This window comes from Oncorhynchus kisutch, linkage group LG1 (assembly GCF_002021735.2).
Source record: "Oncorhynchus kisutch isolate 150728-3 linkage group LG1, Okis_V2, whole genome shotgun sequence".
NCBI classification, from domain to species: Eukaryota; Metazoa; Chordata; class Actinopteri; order Salmoniformes; family Salmonidae; genus Oncorhynchus; species Oncorhynchus kisutch.
In genome coordinates, this window is record NC_034174.2 from 475,460 (window position 1) to 491,203 (window position 15,744).

Sequence of the window (15,744 nt, forward strand, 5' to 3'; positions counted from 1 at the left end):
GTCGGTTAGGACATCTACTTTCTGCATGACACAAGACATTTTCCCAACAATTGTTTACAGACAGATTATATCACTAATAACTCATTGTATCACAATTCCAGTGGGTCAGAAGTTTACATACACTAAATTGACTGACCCACTGGGAATGTGATGAAAGAAATAAAAGCTGAAATAAATCTAATAAATCTACTATTATTCTGACATTTCACATTCCTAAAATAAAGTTGTAATCCTAATTGACAGGGAATTTTTTACTAGGGTTAAATGTCAGGAATTGTGAAAAACTGAGTTTAAATGTATTTGGCTAAGGTGTATGTAAACTTCCAACTTCAACTGTATGGTTTACACTAAGTCCAGTGTAGTTCCTTGACTGCTATCGTGTTATCGGCTTGAGTAGGAATATACACGGCTGTGAATATAACCGAAGATAATTCTCTTGGCAGGTAATACGGTCTGCATTTGATTGTGAGGTATTCTAGGTCATGTGAACAAAAGGACTTGAGTTCCTGTATGTTATCACGCCATGAGTAGTTAATCATGAAACATACACCCCCGCCTTTCTTCTTTCTGGAGAGTTCTTTATTCCTGTCTGTGTGATGTACTGAGAACCCAGCTGGCTGTATGGACGGGGACAGTATATCCAGAGAGAGCCATGATTCCGTGAAACAGAGTATGTTACAATCCCTGATGTCTCTCTGGAAGGAGATCCTCGCCCTGAGCTCGTCTACGTTATTGTCCAGAGACTGAACATTAGATAGTAATACACTTGGAAGGGGTGCATAGTGTGCACGCCTCCTGAGTCGGACTAGAGGTCCACTCCGAATACCTCTTCTCTGCCGACAGCGTCTTGGAACAGCCTCTGGGATAAGTTCAATTGCACCGGGGGGTAAGAACTAATTATCCAATTCGGAATGTCGTATTCCTGCTCGTAACGCGGATTTTCATCGCACTCAAATCCAAAAGTTCTTTCCGGCTGTATGTAATAACACAAAACATTTGGGCAAATAATGTAAGAAATAACAAACAAAAAAACGAAATACTGCAAAATTGCTTAGGAGCTAGAAGCAGAGCTGCCATGTCTGTCAGCGCCATCTACCACTACTGAGCCGAGCAGAGCAGTGCTGGACTGGCCTGGTTACACATCCACCATAGTGTCTGGAACTGTGCTGGAAAAGACGATGTGAAAGGAAAATATCCGAGCCAGCACATTACGGTTCAGGTCAGCAGGATAGTGTTATCAGGTTCACAGTGTTATCAGGTTCATAGTGTTAATATCAGGTTCATAGTGTTAATATCAGGTTCGTAGTGTTAACAGGTTCACAGTGTTATCAGGTTCATAGTGTTAATATCAGGTCCATAGTGTTAATATCTGGTTAATAGTGTTCATAACAGGTTCATAGTGTTAATATCAGGTTCATAGTGTTCATAATAGGTTCATAGGGGTGGCTAGAGTGTTGGACTAGTAACCGGAAGGTTGCAAGTTCAAACCCCCGAGCTGACAAGGTACAAATCTGTCGTTCTGCCCCTGAACAGGCAGTTAACCCACTGTTCCTAGGCCGTCATTGAAAATATGAATTTGTTCTTAACTGAGGTAAAATATTTGTTTTTGTTAATATCAGGTTCATAGTGTTCATAACAGGTTCATAGTGTTCATATCAGGTTCATAGTGTTCATATCAGGTTCATAGTGTTCATATCAGGTTCATAGTGTTAACAGGTTCATAGTGTTATAATTAGGTTCATATTGTTAACAGATTCATAATGTTAATATCAGGTTCATAGTGTTAATATCAGGATCATAGTGTTAATATTAGGTTCATAGTGTTATTATCAGGGTCATAGTGTTATTATCAGGGTCATAGTGTTAATATCAGGTTCATAGTGTTATTATCAGGGTCATAGTGTTAATATCAGGTTCACAGTGTTAACAGGTTCATAGTGTTAATATCAGGTCCATAGTGTTAATATCAGGTCCATAGTGTTAATATCAGGTCCATAGTGTTAATATCAGGTCCATAGTGTTATCAGGTTCATAGTGTTAATATCAGGTCCATAGTGTTAACAGGTCCATAGTGTTAACAGGTCCATCGTGTTAACAGGTTCATAGTGTTATCAGGTTCATAGTGTTAACAGGTTCATAGTGTTAATATCAGGTCCATAGTGTTTTCATGTTCATAATGTTAATATCAGGTTCATAGTGTTAATATCAGGTTAATCGTGTTAATATCAGGTTCATCGTGTTATCAGGTTAATCGTGTTAATATCAGGTTCATAGTGTTAATATCAGGTTCATAGTGTTAATATCAGGTCCATAGTGTTATCAGGTTCATAGTGTTAATATCAGGTCCATAGTGTTAACAGGTCCATCGTGTTAACAGGTCCATCGTGTTAACAGGTCCATCGTGTTAACAGGTTCATAGTGTTAATATCAGGTCCATAGTGTTAACAGGTCCATAGTGTTATCAGGTTCATAGTGTTAATATCAGGTCCATAGTGTTAACAGGTCCATAGTGTTAACAGGTCCATCGTGTTAACAGGTCCATCGTGTTAACAGGTTCATAGTGTTAATATCAGGTTCATAGTGTTAATATCAGGTCCATAGTGTTATCAGGTTCATAGTGTTAATATCAGGTCCATAGTGTTAACAGGTCCATAGTGTTAACAGGTCCATCGTGTTAACAGGTTCATAGTGTTATCAGGTTCATAGTGTTAACAGGTTCATAGTGTTAATATCAGGTCCATAGTGTTTTCATGTTCATAGTGTTAATATCAGGTTCATAGTGTTAATATCAGGTTAATCGTGTTAATATCAGGTTCATCGTGTTAATATCAGGTTCATAGTGTTAATATCAGGTCCATAGCGTTATCAGGTTCATAGTGTTAATAACAGGTTCATAGTGTTAATATCAGGTTCATAGTGTTAACAGGTCCATAGTGTTAACAGGTCCATCGTGTTAACAGGTCCATCGTGTTAACAGGTTCATAGTGTTAATAACAGGTTCATAGTGTTAATAACAGGTTCATAGTGTTAATATCAGGTTCATAGTGTTCATATCAGGTTCACAGTGTTATCAGGTTCATAGTGTTAATAACAGGTTCATAGTGTTAATATCAGGCACATAGTGTTAATATCAGGCCCATAGTGTTAATATCAGGCACATAGTGTTAATATCAGGCCCATAGTGTTAATATCAGGCACATAGTGTTAATATCAGGCCCATAGTGTTATCAGGTTCATAGTGTTAACAGGTTAATGTCTAGAGATTCTCTAACATTGTAACGGTTCTCTTGTGGTGAAGGAGAGTCGGACCAAAATGCAGCATGTAGATTGCGATCCATGTTTAATAAACAAACGTAAAACACGAATCAATTATAAACACTACAAAACAAAGAACGTAACGAAAACCGAAACAGCCCTATACTAGTGTAAACTAACACAGAGACAGGAACAAGGACACTAAGGACAATCACCCACGAAACACTCAAAGAATATGGCTGCCTAAATATGGTTCCCAATCAGAGACAACGAAAAACACCTGCCTCTGATTGAGAACCACTTCAGACAGCCATAGACTTAACTAGAACACCCCACTAAGCTACAATCCCAATACATACACACCACATACAAAAACCCATGCCACACCCTGGCCTGACCAAATAAATGAAGATAAACACAAAATACTTCGACCAGGGCGTGACAAACATCCAGAAGGACTCTGATATCTACAGTTCTACGTCCATTAAGACAACGGCCTAATGACTTCTTCCAAGATCCCAACAGTCAGAGGAAAACATTCTGGAATATTTTCTCAGTCCACGTGGTCATTAATGAATTCCGTGTGATCCTCTATGCTGCAATGGAAATCACATGTGTGTGAGTGAAGCGTGTGTGAATCAAAGACAGCGCTCTGCGGTGCCGGGCCAAAGGACACCACACATTGAGAGAGAGAGAAAGAGAGCAGAGTACCTCTCCCACCCAGATGCAGAGGCCTCTTTGGCCCCCTGCTCCATGGCTTCCCTCCACCACAGTACAGTACCCCTTGGATATAAAAAATGACAAGGCACGGAAAGAGTGCAAACAGAAGCTCCTCATGGACAATCTAGAGACACTTTGCTGACTGCTACAAAAATGGGAACGTAATCAACTTAATCTTCCACACAGACCATCCCTGGGCATGGCACACAGCTATACGAGCACACTACCCCTGTATTGGCGGAGGGTGGAAAATCAGAATAGTGTAAAACGAGAACCCTGAGACAGACACTAGAGGTCGACCAATTAACCGATTAATTGGGGCCGATTTCAAGTTTTCATTAACAATCGGAAATCTGTATTATTGGACACCGATCTGGCCGATTTTTTTTATTTATTTATTTTTATTTATTTTTACACCTTTATTGAATATTTTTTTAACTAGGCAAGTCAGTTAAGAACACATTCTTATTTTCAATGACGGCCCTAGGAACGGTGGGTTAACTGCCTCATTTAGGGCAGAACGACAGATTTTTACCTTGTCAGCTCGGGGGATCCAATCTTGCAACCGTACAGTTAACTAGTCCAACGCTCTAACCACCTGCCTTACTTTGCACTTCACAAGGAGACTGCCTGTCACGCGAATGCAGTAAGAAGCCAAAGTAAGTTGCTAGCTAGCATTAAACTTATAAAAAACAATCCATCAATCAATCATAATCACTAGTTAACTACACATGGTTGATGATATTACTAGTTTATCTAGCGTGTCCTGCATTGCATATAATCGATGCGGTGCATATCATTGTGCCAATGTGTACCTAACCATGAACAACAATGCCTTTCTTAAACTCAGTACACAGAAGTATTTCTTTTTAAACCTGCATATTTAGCTAAAAGAAATCCAGGTTAGCAGGCAATATTAACCAGGTGAAATTGTGTCACTTCTCTTGCGTTCATTGCACGCAGGGTCAGTGTATATGCAACAGTTTGGGCCGCCTAATTTGCCAGAATTTTACGTAATTAGGACATAACATTAAAGACTTATGGACGCCACCCGTTAGATAAAATACGGAACGGTTCCGTATTTCACTGAAAGAATAAATGTCTTGTTTTCGAGGTGATAGTTTCCGGATTCGACCATATTAATGAGCTGAGGCTCGTATTTCTGTGTGTTATTATATTACAATTAAGTCTATGATTTGATAGAACAGTCTGACTGAGCGGTGGTAGGCAGCAGCAGGCTCGTAAGCATTCATTCAAACATGACTTTCGTGTGTTTTGCCAGCAGCTCTGCTGTTTATGACTTCAAGCCTATCAACTCCCTCGATTAGGCTGGTGTAACCCTTGTCACGAACCGGCTCAAAGCCCGTAACAAAAGGGAGACAACGTGGAGATAAGGAGTAACAAAACATATATTTATTAAATAATGTAACTAAGTATAATTTACAATGGTGTGTGTAATCAGTAATCAGTAGTGTAAGTGAGTGTTTTGCATGCATGAATGTGATAATGCAGGGTGTTGAAAGGTGCCAAAGCAAACAACCAAAAGGCCACCAAGATACACAACAAAATCTGTAAAGGTGTCTGCATGGAGAGAGTCTCCTCCATGAATGGGGAAGTGGTGTATTTATCCTGGGAGACACCGGGCCCAGGTTTTCCCATGAAGCTGACGACCCTCCCAACTCTGCCCACCGGCATCCTAATAAGGAAACAAGAACAAAGAGAGAATACGGCAGACAGAATGGGAGGGTCGTCACACCGATGTGAAATGACTAGCTAGTTAGCGGGGTGCACGCTAATAGCGTTTCAAACGTCACTCGCTCTGAGACTTGGAGTAGTTGTTCCCCTTGCTCTGAATACGTCCATAAACACTCCAGTCAGCTGGTCTGCGCATGCTCTGAGGACACGGTTAGGTATTTTGTCTGGGCTGTCAGCCTTGCGACGGTTAACACGTTTAAATGTTTTACTCACGTCGGCCACGGAGAAGGACAGCCCACAGTCCTTGGTAGCAAGACGTCGGTCTTGGCGGCGTTGCTGGTTTTCCTTTTGTCTCATGTCTGAGCCATTGAATTGCGACTCCACTTTATCTCTATACTGACGTTTAGCTTGTTGGTGTCTGCCCTTCGTACACCAGCTGATATCTCAAAGTGCTATACAGAAACTCTAAACAGCAAAACTCCCTAGAAAGGCCAAAACCTAGGAAGAAACCTAGAGAGGAACCAGGCTATGAGGGGAGGCCAGTCCTCTTCTGGCTGTGCCGGGTGGAGATTATAACAGAACATGGCCAAGATGTTCAAATGTTCATAAATGACCAGCATGGTCAAATAAGAGGTCTGGGACAGGTAGCACCTCTGGTGAACAGGTAAGGATTCCATAGCCGCAGGCAGAACAGTTGAAACTGGAGCAGCAGCATGGCCAGGTGGACTGGGGACAGCAAGGAGTAATCATGTCAGGTAGTCCTAGGCATGGTCCTAAGGCTCAGGCCCTCAGAGAGAGAGAAAGAAAGAGAGAATTAGAGAGAGCATACTTAAATTCACACAGGACACCGGATAAGACAGGAGAAGTACTCCAGATATAACAAACTGACCCTAGCCCCCCGACACATTAAGTACTGCAGCATAAATACTGGAGGCTGAAACAGGAGGGGTCAGGAGACACTGTGGCCCCAAAGGATGATACCCCCGGACAGGGCCAAACAGGAAGGATATATCCCCACCCACTTTGCCAAAGCACAGCCCCCACACCACTAGAGGGTTATCTTCAACCACCAACTTACCATCCTGAAACAAGGCCGAGTATAGCCCACAAAGATCTCCGCAACGGCACAACCCAAGGGGGGGCAACCCAGAGCAAGCCCATGTAATACTTTGTAGTTTGGAAGTAAAACCTTGAACTCATCCCTTGCCTTAACAGGAAGCCAGTGTAGGGAGTCTAGCACTGGAGTAATATGATCAAATTTTGGGGTTCTAGTCAGGATTCTAGCAGCCGTATTTAGCACTAACTGAAGTTTATTTAGAGCTTTATCTGGGTAGCCGGAAAGTAGAGCATTGCAGTAGTCTACCCTAGAAGTAACAAAAGCATAGATTCATTTTTCTGCATCATTTTTGGGCAGAAAGTTTCAGATTTTTGCAATGTTACATAGATGGAAAAAAGCTGTCCTTGAAACAGTCTATGTTCGTCAAAAGAGAGATCAGGGTCCAGAGTAACGCCGAGGTCCTTCACAGTTTTATTTGAGACGACTGTACAACCATCAAGATGAATTGTCAGTAGGGATATCCTAATTGGCCGGTAGGGACATCCTTGTCTCATCGCGCACTAGTGACTCATGTGGCGGGCCAGGCGCAGTGCCCGCTAAACAGGTCGCCAGGTGGATGGTGTTTCCTCCGACACATTCGTGAGACTGGCTTCCGGGTTGGATGAGCGCTGTGTTAAGAAGCAGTGCAGCTTGGTTGGGTTGTGTTTTGGAGGACGCATGACTTTCAACCTTTGTCTCTCCCGAGCCCATACAGGAGTTGTAGCGATGAGACAAGATAGTAACTACTAACATTTGGATGCCACGAAATTGGGTAGAAAAGGGGGTAAAATAAATAAAAAATATTAATTTGTTTCTTGGGACCTAGAACAAGCATCTCTGTTTTGTCTGAGTTTAAAAGTAGAACGTTTGTATTATGGGGTGTTGTGTGTAGATTTTAGAATAAGGCTGTAAAGTAACAAAATGTGGAAAAAGTCTAGGGGTCTGAATAGTTTCCGAATGCACTGTATATAAACTAATTGGCTAGGACACTAGACAGTCTGCAGCACCCGGCCTCACCCTACTAGAATGAATCTGAAGTCAATTGTCTACTGTTTGCTGATTATTTGGTGCTTCTGTCCCTAACCAAAGAGGGCCTACAGCAGCACCTAGATCTTCTGCACAGATTCTGTCAGACCTGGTCCCTGTCAGACCTGGTCCCTGTCAGACCTGGTCCCTGTCAGACCTGGTCCCTGTCAGACCTGGTCTCTGACAGTAAATCTTAGTCTTGGTGTTCCAACAAAGGTCCAGTCTCCAGGACCAGAAATAGAAATTCCATCTAGGCACCGTTGCCCTAGAGCACACAAAAAACTAGACATACCTCGGCCTAAACATCAGTACCACAGGTAACTTCCACAAAGCTGTGAACGATCTGACAGACAAGGCAAGAAGGGCATTCTATGCCATCAAAAGGAACATAACATTTTAAATACCAATTAGGATCTGTCTTAAAATACTTGAATCAGTTATAGGATCCATTGCCCTTCATGGTTGTGAGGTCTTGGGTCCACTCAACAACCATTTGAAAGGAAACACTTTGAAGTTTGTGGAATTAATGTAGCAGAATATAACATATTAGATCTGGTAAAATATAATTCTAACAGCAGTGTGTTTGCAAAGTTTCAGACTGCTCCAGTGGAGAATTATTTTACTGCACAATATTTTGTATCAAGTCTGCCTCGAGTTTGCCCACATTGATACATTTTCAACTACATAACTACAGAGAGCATACAAAACTCCTATGGTAATACAACATTTAAGTTTACACACTCCCAGGAATGTCATACATGATGGATCATTACCTTCCCTACAGAAAAGACACTAACCTTCAGAGAGAGAGAGAGAGAGACCTAGATCCAGCTGTTACAGGCCTCCATCACTATTGTCATGAGGATCAGTAGTACTGGGTGTGTTTAAGTAGGGGAGGTGTTGTACTGTATATCCCACTCCTGGGGCGGCAGGGTAGCCTAATGGTTAGAGCGTTGGACTAGTAACCGGATTTTGCAAGTTCAATCCCCGAGCCGACAAGGTACAAATCTGTCATTCTGCCCCTGAACAGGCAGTTAACCCACTGTTAACCCACTAGGCCGTCATTGAAAATAAGAATTTGTTCTTAACTGACTTGCCTAGTTAAATAAAGTTAAAATAAATTTAAAAAACTCCTACTGCCCCATTCAACCAGGTCATAGTTATAATAGTAGTGGGAATGTATCCTAACTGACGGGTCATGTCTGGGATCACCTGTGTGACGTAGATCAGGTGTACATCTGGCTGTCAGGCGTCATTGTGTGCCTGTGGTGTGTTTCCGTTTCACAGTGAATTATAAAGTTATATGCTCTTCTTGTGTTCAGTGTGTTGTACAATAAAAAGTGTTGCTCTATTCCATTCTTAGAAGACTGACTCATCAGATGAAGAGTCGCTCCACATCGACACAGAAGTCAAGCCAGAGGTAAAGCGGGAGGTGAAAGGTCGTAACTTGAAGGTAAAGAAGAAGGCGGGAAGCACGGCAGGCATCCTGGACCTACTACAGGCCAGCAAAGCAGTGGGCGGCATCGACTACAGCGTCAACAGGTACATCATTTTTTTTAACCTTAATTTAATTAGGCAAGCCAGTTAAGAACAAATTCTTATTTATGGCCTATCACAAGGCAAAAGGCCTCCTGTGAGGATGGGGGCTGGGATTACAAATACAAAATAAAAATATATGACAAAACACACATCACGATAAGAGAGATACCATTACATAACGAGTGACCTAAGACGACAACACAGCATGGTGACAACACAACATGACAACACAGCATGGTGACAACATAGCATGGTGACAACACAACATGACAACAACATGGTCGCAACAAAACATGACAACACAGCATGGTAGCAACACAACATGACAACAATATGACAGCACAGCATGGTAGCAACACAACATGACAACAATATGTCAGCACAGCATGGTAGCAACACAACATGACAACAAAATACAAAATAAAAATATATGACAAAACACACATCACGACAAGAGATACCATTAAATAACGAGTGACCTAAGACGACAACACAGCATGGTGACAACACAACATGACAACAACATGACAACACAGCATGGTGACAACACAACATGACAGCAACATGACAACACAGCATGGTAGCAACACAACATGACAACACAGCATGGTAGCAACACAACATGACAACAACATGGTAGCAACACAACATGACAACACAGCATGGTAGCAACACAACATGACAACACAGCATGGTAGCAACACAACATGACACCACAGCATGGTAGCAACACAACATGACAACATGACAGCACAGCATGGTAGCAACACAACATGACAACACAGCATGGTTGCAACACAACATGACAACACAGCATGGTAGCAACACAACATGACAACACAGCATGGTTGCAACACAACATGACAACACAGCATGGTAGCAACACAACATGACAACAACATGGTAGCAATACAACATGACAACATGACAGCACAGCATGGTAGCAACACAACATGACAACACAGCATGGTTGCAACACATGACAACACAGCATGGTAGCAACACAACATGACAACAACATGGTAGCATCACAACATGACAACACAGCATGGTAGAAACACATGACAAAACAGCATGGTAGAAACACAACATGACAACACAGCATGTTAGCAACACAACATGACAACAACATGGTAGCAACACAACATGACAACATGACAGCACAGCATGGTAGCAACACAACATGACAGCACAGCATGGTAGCAACACAACATGACAACACAGCATGGTTGCAACACATGACAACACAGCATGGTAGCAACACAACATGACAACAACATGGTAGCAACACAACATGACAACAACATGGTAGAAACACAACATGACAACACAGCATGGTAGAAACACAACATGACAACACAGCATGTTAGCAACACAACATGACAACAACATGGTAGCAACACAGTAAGAGTGTCCATGATTGAGTCTTTGAATGAAGAGATGGAGATAAAACTGTCCAGATTGAGTGTTTGTTGCAGCTCGTTCCAGTCGCTAGGTGCAGCAAACTGAAAAGAGGAGCGACCCAGGGATGTGTGTGCTAAGGGGAACCTTGAACAGAATGTGACTGGCAGAACGGGTGTTGTATGTGGAGGATGAGGGCTGCAGTGGATATCTCAGATATGGGGGCGCAAGAACACACACACACACACAGTGTGTCTGTAATAGAGACGGGAACAGGACTCCACACGTCTTGCCGGTCCCACGGGATTCCGACAGGAATGGGAGAGAAGTTCTAGAGTCAAAAACCGAGAATATTCATATTTATCCTGAGAGTCCCGGGAAATACCCCAAATCTAAGCGCCCATTCAAAGCATTTAAAAGCAAGATATGGTCACTATGCCAGTGTTCTCCCAAAATAGCTGTGACACTGAAGATTTTACAGCAAGTTAAACTGATATTTAGTAATGATAGAGTAAATTTGATTGCCAATGACATTGTTGTGAATTGCGAAACAGGCCATTCATAAATTCTGAGCGTTATCAGATTCCTCAATTAATTCAGTGCATTTTAACAGTAGGCCTAGTTTGTCTCGACACAGAGTGTCTCAGGACGCACTGAGTGCACCCCTAGTGGGCCATAGCATTGTCAAATCAGACACACTTTGTGATGGCAGTCAAAAATAAGTCACATGACTAAAGTTGCTCAACTCCTTCAATGACAGAATATCTCCTATTTGGCAAAATAGACTTGATTATACAGATAGCAGATCAGCTCATGAATAACGAGGAGATGAACAGTGGAAATATTTAAATATCAAGATATCTTAACAGGAACCATAACGGGGAGATGAAGAGTTGAAATATCATGATTAAAATATGATTTCTTTGGTCCCCGCTAAGACATTTTGATATTTCAACTAACTTTATCTCTGTTAAAAATATATTCTTATCTCATGGCGTTTGATCAAACATTCACTAGCGAAGCTCTCATATGTGACCGACCGGCTCGAGTCGGTCTTATGCAGCAATATTATATATCAAACACTACAGGTGAGGAACAATGGGGAAAGTAATTCTGTTTTGAAAGTTGATAAACTTGTAAACCCACTTTTGAGAAAATGTCCTTTAAATATTTTGGTACACCAACTGGAGAGCTCTTTGTCTACACCCATTCAGCATCATTCACACCCTGTTAAGCTTTAGCCCCACCCATCTCTTTAAGAGTTGATCGAAGCGTTCTGTCCTAACAACAGCAGTGAAGCAACCAAGCTAACTAGCTACTTCCAGACACAAATGAGAGAACACCTCACTCTGACCATTTTACTCAATCGAGCAGAGCTGGTTAGGCTGTTTTTATGTTATCCACAGCGTTGGTAACTGCAAATGTGCTGCTGGCAACAATTGAATTACTCATTTTTTGCCAATGTTTACTGACACCGGCTATATTCAACTGGTGTTGAGCGTTCATAAATTCATAAGTTATTCTGCACTCTGGCACACTCAGAAGAGAGAAATCGTAGTAGATAGCGAATTTACCAGCTATGTCTATCAACAGTTTTCGCAGTGACATCATGAACATTCTATTGAAATGGTTACTTTCATAGTGGAGTCTTTTCTTTAGAGATTTAGCTAGCTAGCTAGCTAGCTAAACAATTAACCATAATCCTGACTCGTGAAGTTGCTACCCTGCATGAATCTGCAGGTAGCTAACCAACCGGGTACAATGTTAGCTAGCTAATATTAGGATATAACTAGCAAAGCAAATGGCTCTGAGATACAAATAATATTACTACACAGATCATACACATAATGTGAAGTAGTGAACCAGCCAGCTAACTTTGGCTAGCTAGCTAATAGTACACTTAACTTGAAATGAAATGACTTTCTGACAAAAATTAGAAACAATAATATCTGAAAATGTAGCTATCTAGACTATCTTACCCGTATACATGGATGGATGCTTCTCCTTCTCTGTCCCGGATTCCATGGTTGCCCTTAGTTTTAAAATGTAATCCAGAGACAAGTGTTTTATACAACAGCCTTCTGTGTGTTCTCTTTTTGACTCCTTCTGCATATTTGCAATCAAATGCCAGAGATTTCTCCATCTCCTTAACTCAGACTCTATTTCCAATGATTTCAAAACTCGGTCCTCCAGAAAGTGGAGAACACTTATGCAGTTTTTCTACTTGATATCTTTCAAAAAATCCACATTAGAAAGGATTTCCTACACGTACTGACCAACTCAAATAGACAGAAGCTACATGGCAGACCAGTACAGCAACTGCCCGGAATCCGACCGTAAGGCGCTACAGAGGGTAGTGCGTACTGCCCAGTACATCACTGGGGCCAAGCTTCCTAACATCCAGGACCTATATACTAGGCGGTGTCAGAGGGAGGCCCAAAAAATTGTCAAAGACTCCAGTCACCCAAGTCATAGACAGTTCTCTCTGCTACCGCGTGGCAAGCGGTACCAGAGTGCCAAGCCTAGGTCCAAAAGGCTCCTTAACAGCTTCTACCCCCAAGCCCTAAGACTGCTAAACAATTAATAAAATGCTCACTCAGACGATTTGCAATTTGCATTGATCCCCCCCCCTGCGCTGTTTTATCTACTTGCGAAAGTATTCACAGCATTTTTTTCCTATTTTGTTGCCTTAAATCCTGGAATTAAAATAGATTTTTGGGGGGTTTGTATCATTTGATTTACACAACATGCCTACCACTTTGAAGATACAAAATACTTTTTTTAGTGAAACAAACAAGAAAAGAAAAAATGAAACATTGAGTGTGCATAACTATTCACCCCCCACAAACTCTACTTTGTAGAACCACCTTTTGCAGCAATTACAGCTGCAAGTCTCTTGGGGTATGTCTCTATAAGCTTGGCACATCTAGCCACTGGGATGTTTGCCCATTCTTCAAGGAAAAACTGCTCCAGCTCCTTCAAGTTGGATGAGTTCCGCTGGTGTACAGCAATCTTTAAGTCATACCACAGATTCTCAATTTGATTGAGGTCTGGGCTTTGGCTAGGCCATTCCAAGACATTTAAATGTTTCCCCTTAAACCAGTCGAGTGTTGCTTTAGCAGTATGCTTAGGGTTATTGTCCTGCTGGAAGGTGAACCTTCGCCCCAGTCTCGAATCTCTGGAAGACTGAAACAGGTTTCCCTTAAGAATTTCCATGTATTTAGCGCCATCCATCATTCCTTCAATTCTGACCAGTTTCCCTGCTGATGAAAAACATCCCCACAGCATGATGCTGCCAACACCGTAATTCACTGTGGGGATGTTGTTCTCGGGGTGATGAGAGGTGTTGGGTTTACGCCAGACATAGCGTTTTTCTTCATGGCCAAAAAACAAAATTTTTGTCTTATCTGACCAGAGTATCTTCTTCCACATGTTTGGGGAGTCTCCCACATGCCTTTTGATGAACACCAAAAGTGTTTGCTTATTTTTTTCTTTAAGCAATGGATTTTTTCCTGCCTCTCTTCCGTAAAGCCCAGCTCTGTCGAGTGTACGGCTTAAAGTGGTCCTATGGACCGATACTCAAATCTCCGCTGTAGAGCTTTGCAGCTCCTTCAGAGTTATCTTTAGTCTCTTTGTTGCCTCTCTGATTAATGCCCTCCTTGCCTGGTCTGTGAGTTTTGGTGGACAGCCCTCTCTTGGCAGGTTTGTTGTGGTGCCATATTCTTTCCATTTTTTAATAATGGATTTAATGGTGCCCCGTGGGATGTTCAAAGTGTCTGATGTTTTTTTAAATCCTGATCTGTACTTCTCCACAACTTTGTCCCTCACCTGTTTGGAGAGCTCCTTGGTCTTGCTTGGTGGTGCCTCTTGCTTGGTGGTGCCCCTTTCTTAGTGGTGTTACAGACTCTCAGGCCTTTCAGAATAGGTGTATACAGTTGAAATCAGAAGTTTATATACACTTAGGTTGGAGTCATTAAAACTAGTTTTTCAACCACTCCACAAATGTCTTGTTAACAAACTATAGTTTTGGCAAGTCGGTTAGGACATCTACTTTGTGCATGACACAAGTCATTTTTCAAACAATTGTTCAGACAGATTATTTCACTTATAATTCACTGTATCACAATTCCAGTGGGTCAGAAGTTTACATACACTAAGTTGACTGTGCCTTTAAACAACTTGGAAAATTCCAGAAAATTATGTCATGGCTTTAGAAGCATCTGATAGGCTAATTGACATCATTTGAGTCAATTGGAGGTGTACCTGAAGCTGGGTTTCACGGGTCACCATTAAATCCATTATTAAAACTCAGTGCCTCTTTGCTTGACATCATGGGAAAATCTAAGTAAATCAGCCATGACCTCATAGAAAAACGGTAGACTTACACAAGTGGGGTTCATCCTTGAGAGCAATTTCCAAACACCTGAAGGTACCACGTTCATCTGTACAAACAAGAGTACGCACGTATAAACACTTTGTGACCATGCAGCCATCATACCGCTCAGGAAGGAGACGCGTTCTGTCTCCTAGAGATGAACATACTTTGGTGCGAAAAGTGCAAATCAATCCCAGAACAACAGCAAAGGACCTTGTGAAGATGCTGGAGGATACAGGTGCAAAAGTATCTATATCCACAGTAAAACGAGTCCTACATCGACAGAACCTGAATAGCCGCTCAGCAAGGTTGAAGCCACTGCTCCAAAACCACCATAAAAAAAGCCAGACTGCGGTTTGCAACTGCACATGGGGACAAAGATGGTACTTTTTGGAGAAATGTCCTCTGGTCTGATGAAACAAAAATAGAACTGTTTGGCCATAATGACCATCGTTATGTTTTGGAGGAAAAAGGGGTGGCTTGCAAGCTTAAGAACACCATCCCAACCGTGAAGCAAGGGGATGGCAGCATCATGTTGTGGGGGTGCTTTGCTGCAGGAGGGACTAGTGCACTTCACAAAATAGATGACATCATGAGGTCTGAAAATTATGTGGATATATTGAAGCAACATCTCAAG

At 41.9% G+C, this 15,744-nt stretch overlaps 1 protein-coding gene across 1 annotated transcript in view; it reads left to right on the plus strand.

Moving 5' to 3' along the window:
* The window catches only part of LOC109884347 (lysine-specific demethylase phf2-like), a 185,350-nt gene that overhangs the window by 151,747 nt on the left and 17,859 nt on the right, over positions 1-15,744 (plus strand). Inside the window, 1 exon segment of the mRNA XM_031831395.1 lies at positions 9,156-9,334. Coding sequence (XP_031687255.1) covers positions 9,156-9,334 — 179 coding nt within the window.